Source organism: Centruroides sculpturatus, unplaced genomic scaffold (assembly GCF_000671375.1).
Source record: "Centruroides sculpturatus isolate CEXI.00-Female unplaced genomic scaffold, Cexi_2.0 scaffold164, whole genome shotgun sequence".
Lineage (NCBI taxonomy): Eukaryota > Metazoa > Arthropoda > Arachnida > Scorpiones > Buthidae > Centruroides > Centruroides sculpturatus.
In genome coordinates this window covers 28230-42309 of record NW_019384679.1, presented here as the reverse complement: position 1 = coordinate 42309, position 14080 = coordinate 28230, and the positions used below count along the sequence as shown (strand labels likewise).

At 30.5% G+C, this 14080-nt stretch overlaps 2 protein-coding genes across 2 annotated transcripts in view; both read left to right on the top strand.

Annotated features, from left to right (window-relative positions):
• The window catches only part of LOC111626917 (F-box/LRR-repeat protein 3-like), a 29040-nt gene extending 22287 nt beyond the window's left edge, over nucleotides 1-6753 (top strand). The window contains exon 6 of the mRNA XM_023370442.1: nucleotides 5266-6753. Within this exon, the coding sequence (XP_023226210.1) occupies nucleotides 5266-5760 (495 nt within the window). The 3' untranslated portion in view covers nucleotides 5761-6753. The remainder of the gene's footprint in view (nucleotides 1-5265) is intronic.
• LOC111626937 (F-box/LRR-repeat protein 21-like) overlaps nucleotides 6730-14080 on the top strand; it is an 8798-nt gene continuing 1447 nt past the window's right edge. The window contains exons 1-4 of the mRNA XM_023370472.1: nucleotides 6730-6741; nucleotides 7400-7524; nucleotides 7670-8049; nucleotides 8151-8302. Of these exons, the coding sequence (XP_023226240.1) occupies nucleotides 6730-6741; nucleotides 7400-7524; nucleotides 7670-8049; nucleotides 8151-8302 (669 nt within the window). The remainder of the gene's footprint in view (nucleotides 6742-7399; nucleotides 7525-7669; nucleotides 8050-8150; nucleotides 8303-14080) is intronic.

The window sequence follows — 14080 nt, the reverse complement described above, 5'->3', positions numbered from 1 at the left end:
AATTATATAATCGCATTGTTAATTATAACCTTATTCCAACAATCTACTAAGTTTAGAATTCCTTTTCTGAAGAAAACTTTTTTCTTTGGATACTAAACTCCTTTGTACATTATGTTGCGAATGGAAGGTTTTATTTCTTATGCTGTATTCTAAGGACCTAGTCATTAGGGGCAATATCCGGCAAAAATAGAGGATGTGGTAGAAGTTCCCATCTTAACTGCCTAATTTTTTCTTAGCCATTCTTGCAGAATGTGGTTTTGCATTATCTTTTTGCAATATTACCCCTTTTCAAGTGACAAGCGCAGGACATTTCATTAACAATGGCTTCTGTGACAGTCTTACGTTGTTCCATGAGTTTGTAACGAATCACCGAGTAATTCAATTGATTACATGTTAAATTATAAGGTTTATATAATAAAAAATTTAAATTTAAAAATATTAAACCGAAGAAATTTTAGTTATTTTTAAAAATTTAATTAGTTACTTTATGTAATAATGGAGATATATTTCAAAATACATGTAAATTAAAGATTTTCATTTATGTAAGTTTGCAGGAATGTAAAAGTATAAAAGCTATTTCAACTTTTCAAGCTCTGTTATATATAACAGATGGAAAGTATGGCGATTGGTCAAAAACTTGGGGGTTTCTATATGTATGGATGTTAGTGTGTGGGAGGCACGATTTTTGTTTACTTTCTTTGAAGCTTAATAACGCCTGTGCTTTTTGTCAAAAATTTCTGAAATTTTGCAGAGGGTTTATGTGTTAGGAGGATTGATGCTATTAAATTTTGGTTGTTAAAGGTCAAGGGGTTGGGAGATAACGGGATAGTGTGTATCTCCAGTAGGATCGGACTTCATGACGATTATACTGATTATAAGCATTTACAATCATTGTACAAAACTCATCACTGCCCTCTAAATTAAGCATTTTGCTATTTTATAGTAATTAATAATATAAAACGCAACAAAATCGCATAACAGATGGCGCCACATACAATTTTATTTATTATGGTTAATGATATAAATGTTATTTTAAAAATAAAATCACTTAGCCGCCGGGAAAGTTATTCAACTCGTTGCTAATTGTTTTTAAACTCAGATAATTAGCAAAAATTATCAACTCTCTTTTATAACTGATCCGCACAATTGGGTATTAAAATTTTTACTCTAACTGGTATACAATTCATTTTTTTGATTTACAATTTTTGAATTATTAATGAAACAATCTAAAAACAAACATTTTTCGGTATAATATATTAAAAAGCGGGACTGTTTCCCCTAATTTGAGATGTCTGGTCACTTACACACCACGTAAAATCGATTCCATTCATTAGAACGATACTAATAAATTCTAATGAGTTCAAAATTAAACTTCAAAAATTTCGAGCTTTAATAATAATAATAATATTTAAATTCTGCAAATAATTATTTGAATAATTTTGATTTAATTTTGTACAGCACTTGGATATAAATTTAAAAATTTTTTTCTCCGGAGAAAAGAATACTGTAATGAATTTAGAGATACAGATATTGCCATCTGTTGGAAATTTTTATCATTAAAATTTCGCATTAAATAGAAAATTATAAAACATTTAATTTTATGGGTTTTTATGATAATGTCGTTTTTGTGAATCGTCGATGATTGATACATTAATTTAAGAAAGTAAAATAAGTGAATAAAGAAATTGCATTTTAAGTATTTATGAAAAGACATACAGTACTGTATATCAACAATTTTCCAGAGAAGGTTCATTATTTTCCCGTACAGTAGCGCCACCGTCGCGCCGCCATTAAGCTACTGCAAAAACTAGGAACTGGGAATATAATTGATTTTGAAATTACTAATAGAAATTCATCCATAATGCCCAATTTTGTTAGTAATTGTAACGGATTTTATATTTTAAATTGTATCAGAATTAAGTCTGATGCAAAATTTTCGCGGATTTTTGCACAGTTTCTTCTACACAATTGTATTTTCTAATTTATTTTCAAATGGACAATCGTTTTCACTAATTAATACTATAAAATCTTGAAATAATTATACGAGAGAATATCCAGCTGTATTTGAATACCTTATTAAAAGTAAAGCCTGTGATTATCAAGAAATGCTTAATGACAGGAATCTTGACAACAATTATTTTTCAAGTGGTAAAATAGGTGAAATTTTAATTAATAAGTTGTCACAAAACATTTATGTCCTTATGACAAATATAGAGCCATCACAAACCCTTTCTGTAAGTCATCATTCTGTATGGACTTGTGTCTAATAATGGCAGTTATTTATCTAGCTGGATGTAAATGCATGGCTGGTTAACTATTCTCTTTTTAAATTTTAATCGTGGGACTAAAGTTGTTCTAATTTAAGTAGGTGTTCCATATTAACAGATTGACTCAGGATCTGTACTGAGAATGGAATTGGGAACACCTCCTCTCGCTATTTATTGATAAATTTGTTTCGGTTTTGGAGGAAACATGGAATTACAGGAAGACAATTATCGAAAATTGATATATACAGTACAAAACTTTCACGTATTAATAATAATTCTTTTTCGGCCTGTTATAGAAAGGACTAATAAACAATATTGGACTGTCCTCCTTTAGCTATACATAATTCTCAAGTAAAAGTTTGTTTCTTCTAGATTGCGATCAACATCTAAGAGACATATTGGTTACATGTTTATTATTTCAGTGAAAGAGGTTGGAACTCTGGATCTTTTCTTATTGGAATATGGGCTCCAACATTATATTTATTATCTAATTTGAGTTACAGAATAAAGTCATTTGCTACACAATTTTAAATAGGTTTTCTATAAACTTAAACAATAAAATAATTAATGTTTCGTGTGACTCTAGGAGTTCTTTTTGTGGAATGACAGTGATGTTTATGAGAAAACACCTTCTTGATTCTTGTAACATTATTTCAAATATCAGAGTTGCTAAACTGACATCTGAATTTTTTTATCAAATTTTATTAGGTGACAGTTTTGCCATGTTAACATTATATAAATTGTAAATTTTTTCTTCATACCGTATATCAACTTTAACATAACAATGTAATTTGTATCCTTTTGTAATAGTTCCCGTTATATGATATAATAAAGCTTGATTGATTGATTTTAAAAAATGTCATCACGTGAAAATGAATAATTATTTAACTGGAATGGCTGAATATACAGACGATTTCGATGCATCGTGTTTTCGTGTACATCACATACATCTTCAAACCACTTAGAAAATACTCTCTGACTATTATGGCAACCAACCACTGCACAATATCTTCCGGAAGGTTTTTATAAGGCATGTATCCAATGAAAAACTAAAAATTGCAGACCTATACTAACAACTAGCAGTATCAGAGTCGATAGATATATTGGTTTCTCAGCTACCAGTAGCTCTAAGGCTACGAAAGCTATCCGTAGCTGAGAGACCAGTATATTTATCGAATCTGGCAGTATCTTAACGACTAAAGATTGTAGAACCTTTGCAATAAAAGGGCAGTTTGAACACTAGCCCATTTTTACTTGTTCTGTTCTTCGTCAGTTACGAACTGCGCAACCTCAACCAAACATCGTTGTTGATCGATCACCACAAGTAAAATAGCCGACTATAACTCGACTTATATCTGTATTTATTTTATCTTAGAATATCAGCAGAGGCGAATTTAGGAGTGCATAGGGTACAACTGATCCCTTCCTGAGGATTTATTCGAGCCCACCATTGGCTGAGTTGATAAAACTACTGAATACTGGTAATTGTAGTGGATTCGTGCATTTTCCGGGTTTTCTTCATGTTTGTAACACCTAAATTGAGCCAGTTTCCTATAGAAAGTCCTCCTGAGAGGCATTGCCCACGTGTCGCATTATCGTAACCAAACCTAACCAAACCGATTTCCAAGTAAAGCCAGGTAGCTCAGGTAGCAAAAACTTAAAAGGCATAAGTTATCGTTCCTTTCTGCATCCCTCCAAAAATTTCTTCGAGGAAACTGTAAAACTGAAAAATGAATTAAACAAACAAAGTCAAATTATAAAACAAAAAGTATAAAACTACTGTATAATCAAAATATGTCAAAAAACTTTATCTGTGACAAACACGTAAATGTTATATTGTATAAAACAAAATATGCATGCACTAATATATAGGAATAGGGAGTGAACCCAATCGATGTTTATTGAACGCTTCTCGTGGCTATGAACAATTAAGACAAAAAGTGAATTCACAATTGATTTTAACCCGGTGCACGCTGTTATGTTTCAGCCGTCAGCAGAAAAAAACCTTCGCTGATGCCACTGCCGATTTTAATTACAGTAGAACCTCGAAAACTCTGCCTAATGTGGACCGAAGGGTGGCCGAGTTTGTGAAAATGCCGAGTTATCGGGAATGGGATTAAAAAAAATAAGTACGAGTGTTTCCTCAGAAAATACTGTACTGTACTTGTATGTATTGTTTACTTGAGAATATAACAGAGAATAAACTGCCCAAATACCCTTAAGCAAAGGAAAAGTACGTACTTTATGAAGGCACAGAGCCTTTACTACATGAAAATGAAAATTAATGAATACACTGTGTACAGTAATTTACCTGATAAGACAGACCTCAGAAAAATACTTTATGAGAGCTTTTATACTTTTATAAAGTTGTCTATAATGAAAATTAATTAACTAAGGATTTTTTTGCCCTGCCAGGGTGTGGCCGAGTTATCCGGAGTGCTGGGTTATCGAAAGCCGAGTTTTCGAGGTTCTACTGTACCACTTTAGCTTCCTTGCAACATACGTGCCTTTGTCAAACAGTAGCCATGTGTAACTAGTTCGAATGTTTGGATATTTCTAAAATAGAAAAACTTTCTACATATGTGTTATATAGTAAAAGAAGGTGACAAATTATAGTTTCATCTTTTTCATCTCAAAAGCTAACAAGCTTTAAGGGTGAGAAAGATTATTAACTTATTTGCCACTATTAATTAATTTTTAAAATAATACTTTTGCACTTTTCTACAGCTAATTGAATTTGAAACATTTTTTATGTATCTTCTGTCATTTTATTCTGGAATAAAAAAAAAGTTAATTTTATGAATACTGTATAGTCTTCAAACATTCAGTAACATAATTATTGTATTGATTATAAAATATTTTTAACTTCATGAAGTTAAAATATTTCTTAATAAAATACCATAACTTAATTTTTACAAAAAATAAGCAAGCTGAACTTATAAATTCAACATTTTATGAAATTAATTTTCAATTAGAATTTTATTTTACTTTTTATTAGGCTATTGCAGTTCATCATGTTTCATCTGAAAGTTGGCAGGCTCTAGTGAAGCACTCACCAAGTATGTCACTTGTTATGTACATTTTTTTAAGCTTAGAAAATGCTCTAAACCAATTTTTTAATGTAAACATTCCCGTTACTCATTTATATTTTTGTAATTATGTTCCGCAATCAATATTAATTAAAGTGGCAAAACATTGCCCATGTTTGATGGAACTTGTTATTGGATCAAATGGAAATTCCATTATTGACCAAGAAATTTTGTCTGTGGCACGTGGTTGTCCCAAACTTGCATCTTTGGGTTTAGGAATGTGTGAGATATCATGTTCGGCAATACTTGAACTAGTTAAAATCTGTGGAACTCGTCTAAAGAAACTGTATGTCCTTGAAGAATCCATGATTGAAGACGAACAACATGATATTGCCAAAACCTGTTTTGAAGTATCTCATATTATCGGATATGAATGGTGTCCTGATGTAATGCCTGTTTGGTAGTGTTACAGTTGAAAAAGATTAAAACAAAACATTTTCATTCTTTACTAATTATATATAAGGTACTTTTGAATTGTGTAGCAGCACTTTTCATGTAAAGATAAATAATTCATGCTGTGGTTTTTATTTGAAATGATTAAAATATAGGATATAAAGAAAAATCACAAAGTTTGCAAATATCAGAAATTCAATTTCATGGAATACCACCATTCAAAAACTGGGTATACTTGAATTAAAACCTGTAAAATGTTAGCACTTATTTCTTTTACTCTGCTGGATATTTGGTTTTTTAGATGTTTTAATTTGTGTAAAGTGATCAAACTGTCTAATTGATAAATTTTTGTTAGCATGTTGACAATTTAGTAGTTTAAATACCAACATATATGCATTATCATCATCATTAATTTTTGTACAACAATGTTTGTCTAGACATGTCACAATGTTTATATGAAAAAAGTATTTCCGATCCTTTAACCATATATTGTAACAGTGAGAGACAACATGGTCTGAAATGAAGGACAAATGCTACTCTCTGAGGGACATAGTTTATAAATTTAAGAAATACAGAAGTCTCTTTGAAAACAGAAAAGCATTTCCATTCCTTCAAAAATATAAAACTATTTATACAGTACTTCCTTGTTATAGAGCAATGCAAGTCTTGGCTTTTTTTGAAATTTCATTTATTTATTTGTAGAACATTTATAGAACATGAATGCATTCATGTTCTATAAATCAAGAATTTTAGAACAGAAAATGTTGAAGACAAGGTCTTCAAACAAAATTTTGGCATAATATGTTTGATTTGATACCAAAAATAGTCTTAGATGACAAACGATTGCTGGATTACTAATTGCAGGACAAGGGACAAGGCACTGAATATGGGACTGTCTTTCTGGGAGCAAGACAGTTGACAACCATGCATTTCTAGACCATGTTTCTCATAAAAGCTTTTCATCTTTTTTGGTGTGAAAGATGTCTTTGAAAGTTTGATGAATATTTTGGGAATACATTATATTTTTTAATTTATTGTTAACTATAAAAAAATGATTTTTTTTATAGTTAACATTTTTGTATTATTTNATATACTATTTTTACGCGAATACTATCAATTTTACACTAATAATTTATTAAACGATTTGTGTCATAGATTTTCTGAGGCGTTGCCTATAAATTCATGTTTACGTCGTGATTCCTTTGGCGAATGAACAATTCTACATTGGCAAATTAGTCATTTTCAATTTAGAAACCAGTAATTAGTCAATGATTCGAACACAGTTATTATTCTAATATTTCAAAACACTTTTTCTACATGCGTAAATCAATGAACTCATAAATTATAAAAGACCAATTACAGTATCATCTTTTAAAAAAGGAAACTGAATAACTTTTAAAGATTAAATCAACTGGATTAGATTTTTAAAAAATTCTTCCCACTATACGAATATTGAGAATACATTTTCTTTTATTTTTCATAGATCAGCGATGATAACGAGTCAAATTATTCGTGAAAATCTTATTTTACTGCAGTTTTAGCTGTGAATAATGTTGATGCTGAAGATAATTAAAAAAAACTATTTTAAATTTATTATAACCAATACCTTTTAAAATACAGTACATCTTAATTTTATAACAATGATTTCAGGTATTTAAGCATTTACAAATTTATGATCGTGCTCAAGCTGCTCGTGTATGTCAGCATTGGTATAGAGTGTATCAAGTACCTCAATTATGGCAATCGTTTGAATTCATCATCAGTCAACCGCAAAGGTCAAAATCTTACTTTATTACAATGATTAAGAAAAGTTTTGTAATGATAATTATAAATAATAAAACTAAGATAATATTTTATAAACTACGTTACGTAGTTAGTTTATATAACATAAATATGCCTATCTTTATGTAATCGTTTCAGATCATCCCTTCAACCAACATCACCGGCTTTAATTCAGTACATTCTTAATCAACATGCCAAGCATCTCCGTTTTGTAACATTCAAAGTAGACAGTAGCCAAGAATCTGCAGAAATGGCGTGCCGTATTTTGGCACAGTTAGTTGATTGTTCTCTTAAGACACTAGGTCTCATATCTTCAGCCAAACCATCATTTATGAAACTTGATCCCGACCGATTCGTGTCTGCATTAACTCTTGTAATTGATAAATGTCATTCGCTTTCTTCACTCGCCATTGAAGAAACACCGGTTGATGATCCATCATTACAACTTTTGGCTACTAATAGTTGCAATTCTTTGGAACTTTTGTGGATGAAAAGTTGTCCCAATGTATCTGCTAAAGGTAGCTTTTCTTTTAGCTTCATATAGTTTTTTAATTAATGAATGCTAAACAAAAATTTTGAAAATAATTAACTATAAATTTTAAATAAAACTTTGTTTTAGGTATTCAGGCGGTTGCTGATCATTGTCACCAATTATGTGAATTAACTCTTAATTATTCTTTGTTGAGCGACGATTTATTATTAGCTCTGTCTTCTGAAGAGCATGCACGTCTTAAATTTATGAGAGTTGATGTATCTTCAGATGATTTACAGGTATGTTGATAATATAATTATAATAAATATAAAAGTTTTATCTTAAATTTCAAATTAGAAATGACAGATGGTATTGTGAAGAAGTTTCATGCTAACAAACAATAGTTGTGTCAGATATAAAGTAAAGATTATTCTCCGAGTCATGTTCCTCTTGTTCTTATTTGCGATAAGAGCATTAATGATAAAAGTTATTATACTTTGTATTGTTGTTTGTCAAATCAAAACTTGCATAATTTGAGTTGGTTCTTATCACATAACATGTTAATTGGAACTTGTTTTATAACTAATATTGACATAGCAATTCAGGTTTTTTATAATTGATTGTTGACAACGATTAAAAATTTTATATCAGTAATAAAAAGAGAAGTTATTTTGAAACTTGTCAGACAAAATAGGTTAAAACTTTTGTACTTTATAATAGTACGAAAGCCTTATGTAATAAAAAACAAGAATTTTATATCCTAAAATTAAACAAAACATCTATTTAAGAATATTGTGATTAGGACGAAAATGAAAATTAATCAGTCTACAGAGTACCTTATAACTCCTAATAATAACTCCTAAAAATAGCAATATTTGCCGGATATAATCATTTACTTTTATAACCATTTAAAAGGTATATCTTCTGCCGAAAAATGAGCCAACAGAATAGGTCGAATGTCACTTCACTCTTTCAACCTATGAATCAAAGCGTAATTCAAAATTTAAAAGTCAGTAGAAACAAATGGTTAATCCCAAATGTAACTTGTGGAACATCACTCAAAGTGCTGACCAAGCAATTCAATGTCTTTCAAACCATTTTATGGATTTCAAGTATTTGGAGACAGGTTCTGCAATCAACAATTTAAGAATTGCTTTATCAAAGCTGTATGTTTTTTGGCAATGAGAACAATTACAACTTTGCAATTACAATTACGTCTGGGGCCGCCGCAAGCGGGCTTGCACAGTACGCGACCTCCATTGTCAAAGAAGCGCTAAAAAGCATTCCAAATTAAGTACTTATTCGATTTGAATTGTGTAATGATATAAAATGAAACAAAACATTACGTTGAAAAAATAAACTGTGAGCTTCAACGGTCCAAGTGTTAATACGTTAAAGAAAACATTAACATTATTTAATTATATAATCGCATTGTTAATTATAACCTTATTCCAACAATCTACTAAGTTTAGAATTCCTTTTCTGAAGAAAACTTTTTTCTTTGGATACTAAACTCCTTTGTACATTATGTTGCGAATGGAAGGTTTTATTTCTTATGCTGTATTCTAAGGACCTAGTCATTAGGGGCAATATCCGGCAAAAATAGAGGATGTGGTAGAAGTTCCCATCTTAACTGCCTAATTTTTTCTTAGCCATTCTTGCAGAATGTGGTTTTGCATTATCTTTTTGCAATATTACCCCTTTTCAAGTGACAAGCGCAGGACATTTCATTAACAATGGCTTCTGTGACAGTCTTACGTTGTTCCATGAGTTTGTAACGAATCACCGAGTAATTCAATTGATTACATGTTAAATTATAAGGTTTATATAATAAAAAATTTAAATTTAAAAATATTAAACCGAAGAAATTTTAGTTATTTTTAAAAATTTAATTAGTTACTTTATGTAATAATGGAGATATATTTCAAAATACATGTAAATTAAAGATTTTCATTTATGTAAGTTTGCAGGAATGTAAAAGTATAAAAGCTATTTCAACTTTTCAAGCTCTGTTATATATAACAGATGGAAAGTATGGCGATTGGTCAAAAACTTGGGGGTTTCTATATGTATGGATGTTAGTGTGTGGGAGGCACGATTTTTGTTTACTTTCTTTGAAGCTTAATAACGCCTGTGCTTTTTGTCAAAAATTTCTGAAATTTTGCAGAGGGTTTATGTGTTAGGAGGATTGATGCTATTAAATTTTGGTTGTTAAAGGTCAAGGGGTTGGGAGATAACGGGATAGTGTGTATCTCCAGTAGGATCGGACTTCATGACGATTATACTGATTATAAGCATTTACAATCATTGTACAAAACTCATCACTGCCCTCTAAATTAAGCATTTTGCTATTTTATAGTAATTAATAATATAAAACGCAACAAAATCGCATAACAGATGGCGCCACATACAATTTTATTTATTATGGTTAATGATATAAATGTTATTTTAAAAATAAAATCACTTAGCCGCCGGGAAAGTTATTCAACTCGTTGCTAATTGTTTTTAAACTCAGATAATTAGCAAAAATTATCAACTCTCTTTTATAACTGATCCGCACAATTGGGTATTAAAATTTTTACTCTAACTGGTATACAATTCATTTTTTTGATTTACAATTTTTGAATTATTAATGAAACAATCTAAAAACAAACATTTTTCGGTATAATATATTAAAAAGCGGGACTGTTTCCCCTAATTTGAGATGTCTGGTCACTTACACACCACGTAAAATCGATTCCATTCATTAGAACGATACTAATAAATTCTAATGAGTTCAAAATTAAACTTCAAAAATTTCGAGCTTTAATAATAATAATAATATTTAAATTCTGCAAATAATTATTTGAATAATTTTGATTTAATTTTGTACAGCACTTGGATATAAATTTAAAAATTTTTTTCTCCGGAGAAAAGAATACTGTAATGAATTTAGAGATACAGATATTGCCATCTGTTGGAAATTTTTATCATTAAAATTTCGCATTAAATAGAAAATTATAAAACATTTAATTTTATGGGTTTTTATGATAATGTCGTTTTTGTGAATCGTCGATGATTGATACATTAATTTAAGAAAGTAAAATAAGTGAATAAAGAAATTGCATTTTAAGTATTTATGAAAAGACATACAGTACTGTATATCAACAATTTTCCAGAGAAGGTTCATTATTTTCCCGTACAGTAGCGCCACCGTCGCGCCGCCATTAAGCTACTGCAAAAACTAGGAACTGGGAATATAATTGATTTTGAAATTACTAATAGAAATTCATCCATAATGCCCAATTTTGTTAGTAATTGTAACGGATTTTATATTTTAAATTGTATCAGAATTAAGTCTGATGCAAAATTTTCGCGGATTTTTGCACAGTTTCTTCTACACAATTGTATTTTCTAATTTATTTTCAAATGGACAATCGTTTTCACTAATTAATACTATAAAATCTTGAAATAATTATACGAGAGAATATCCAGCTGTATTTGAATACCTTATTAAAAGTAAAGCCTGTGATTATCAAGAAATGCTTAATGACAGGAATCTTGACAACAATTATTTTTCAAGTGGTAAAATAGGTGAAATTTTAATTAATAAGTTGTCACAAAACATTTATGTCCTTATGACAAATATAGAGCCATCACAAACCCTTTCTGTAAGTCATCATTCTGTATGGACTTGTGTCTAATAATGGCAGTTATTTATCTAGCTGGATGTAAATGCATGGCTGGTTAACTATTCTCTTTTTAAATTTTAATCGTGGGACTAAAGTTGTTCTAATTTAAGCAGGTGTTCCATATTAACAGATTAACTCAGGATCTGTACTGAGAATGGAATTGGGAACACCTCCTCTCGCTATTTATTGATAAATTTGTTTCGGTTTTGGAGGAAACATGGAATTACAGGAAGACAATTATCGAAAATTGATATATACAGTACAAAACTTTCACGTATTAATAATAATTCTTTTTCGGCCTGTTATAGAAAGGACTAATAAACAATATTGGACTGTCCTCCTTTAGCTATACATAATTCTCAAGTAAAAGTTTGTTTCTTCTAGATTGCGATCAACATCTAAGAGACATATTGGTTACATGTTTATTATTTCAGTGAAAGAGGTTGGAACTCTGGATCTTTTCTTATTGGAATATGGGCTCCAACATTATATTTATTATCTAATTTGAGTTACAGAATAAAGTCATTTGCTACACAATTTTAAATAGGTTTTCTATAAACTTAAACAATAAAATAATTAATGTTTCGTGTGACTCTAGGAGTTCTTTTTGTGGAATGACAGTGATGTTTATGAGAAAACACCTTCTTGATTCTTGTAACATTATTTCAAATATCAGAGTTGCTAAACTGACATCTGAATTTTTTTATCAAATTTTATTAGGTGACAGTTTTGCCATGTTAACATTATATAAATTGTAAATTTTTTCTTCATACCGTATATCAACTTTAACATAACAATGTAATTTGTATCCTTTTGTAATAGTTCCCGTTATATGATATAATAAAGCTTGATTGATTGATTTTAAAAAATGTCATCACGTGAAAATGAATAATTATTTAACTGGAATGGCTGAATATACAGACGATTTCGATGCATCGTGTTTTCGTGTACATCACATACATCTTCAAACCACTTAGAAAATACTCTCTGACTATTATGGCAACCAACCACTGCACAATATCTTCCGGAAGGTTTTTATAAGGCATGTATCCAATGAAAAACTAAAAATTGCAGACCTATACTAACAACTAGCAGTATCAGAGTCGATAGATATATTGGTTTCTCAGCTACCAGTAGCTCTAAGGCTACGAAAGCTATCCGTAGCTGAGAGACCAGTATATTTATCGAATCTGGCAGTATCTTAACGACTAAAGATTGTAGAACCTTTGCAATAAAAGGGCAGTTTGAACACTAGCCCATTTTTACTTGTTCTGTTCTTCGTCAGTTACGAACTGCGCAACCTCAACCAAACATCGTTGTTGATCGATCACCACAAGTAAAATAGCCGACTATAACTCGACTTATATCTGTATTTATTTTATCTTAGAATATCAGCAGAGGCGAATTTAGGAGTGCATAGGGTACAACTGATCCCTTCCTGAGGATTTATTCGAGCCCACCATTGGCTGAGTTGATAAAACTACTGAATACTGGTAATTGTAGTGGATTCGTGCATTTTCCGGGTTTTCTTCATGTTTGTAACACCTAAATTGAGCCAGTTTCCTATAGAAAGTCCTCCTGAGAGGCATTGCCCACGTGTCGCATTATCGTAACCAAACCTAACCAAACCGATTTCCAAGTAAAGCCAGGTAGCTCAGGTAGCAAAAACTTAAAAGGCATAAGTTATCGTTCCTTTCTGCATCCCTCCAAAAATTTCTTCGAGGAAACTGTAAAACTGAAAAATGAATTAAACAAACAAAGTCAAATTATAAAACAAAAAGTATAAAACTACTGTATAATCAAAATATGTCAAAAAACTTTATCTGTGACAAACACGTAAATGTTATATTGTATAAAACAAAATATGCATGCACTAATATATAGGAATAGGGAGTGAACCCAATCGATGTTTATTGAACGCTTCTCGTGGCTATGAACAATTAAGACAAAAAGTGAATTCACAATTGATTTTAACCCGGTGCACGCTGTTATGTTTCAGCCGTCAGCAGAAAAAAACCTTCGCTGATGCCACTGCCGATTTTAATTACAGTAGAACCTCGAAAACTCTGCCTAATGTGGACCGAAGGGTGGCCGAGTTTGTGAAAATGCCGAGTTATCGGGAATGGGATTAAAAAAAATAAGTACGAGTGTTTCCTCAGAAAATACTGTACTGTACTTGTATGTATTGTTTACTTGAGAATATAACAGAGAATAAACTGCCCAAATACCCTTAAGCAAAGGAAAAGTACGTACTTTATGAAGGCACAGAGCCTTTACTACATGAAAATGAAAATTAATGAATACACTGTGTACAGTAATTTACCTGATAAGACAGACCTCAGAAAAATACTTTATGAGAGCTTTTATACTTTTATAAAGCTGTCTATAATGAAAATTAATTAACTA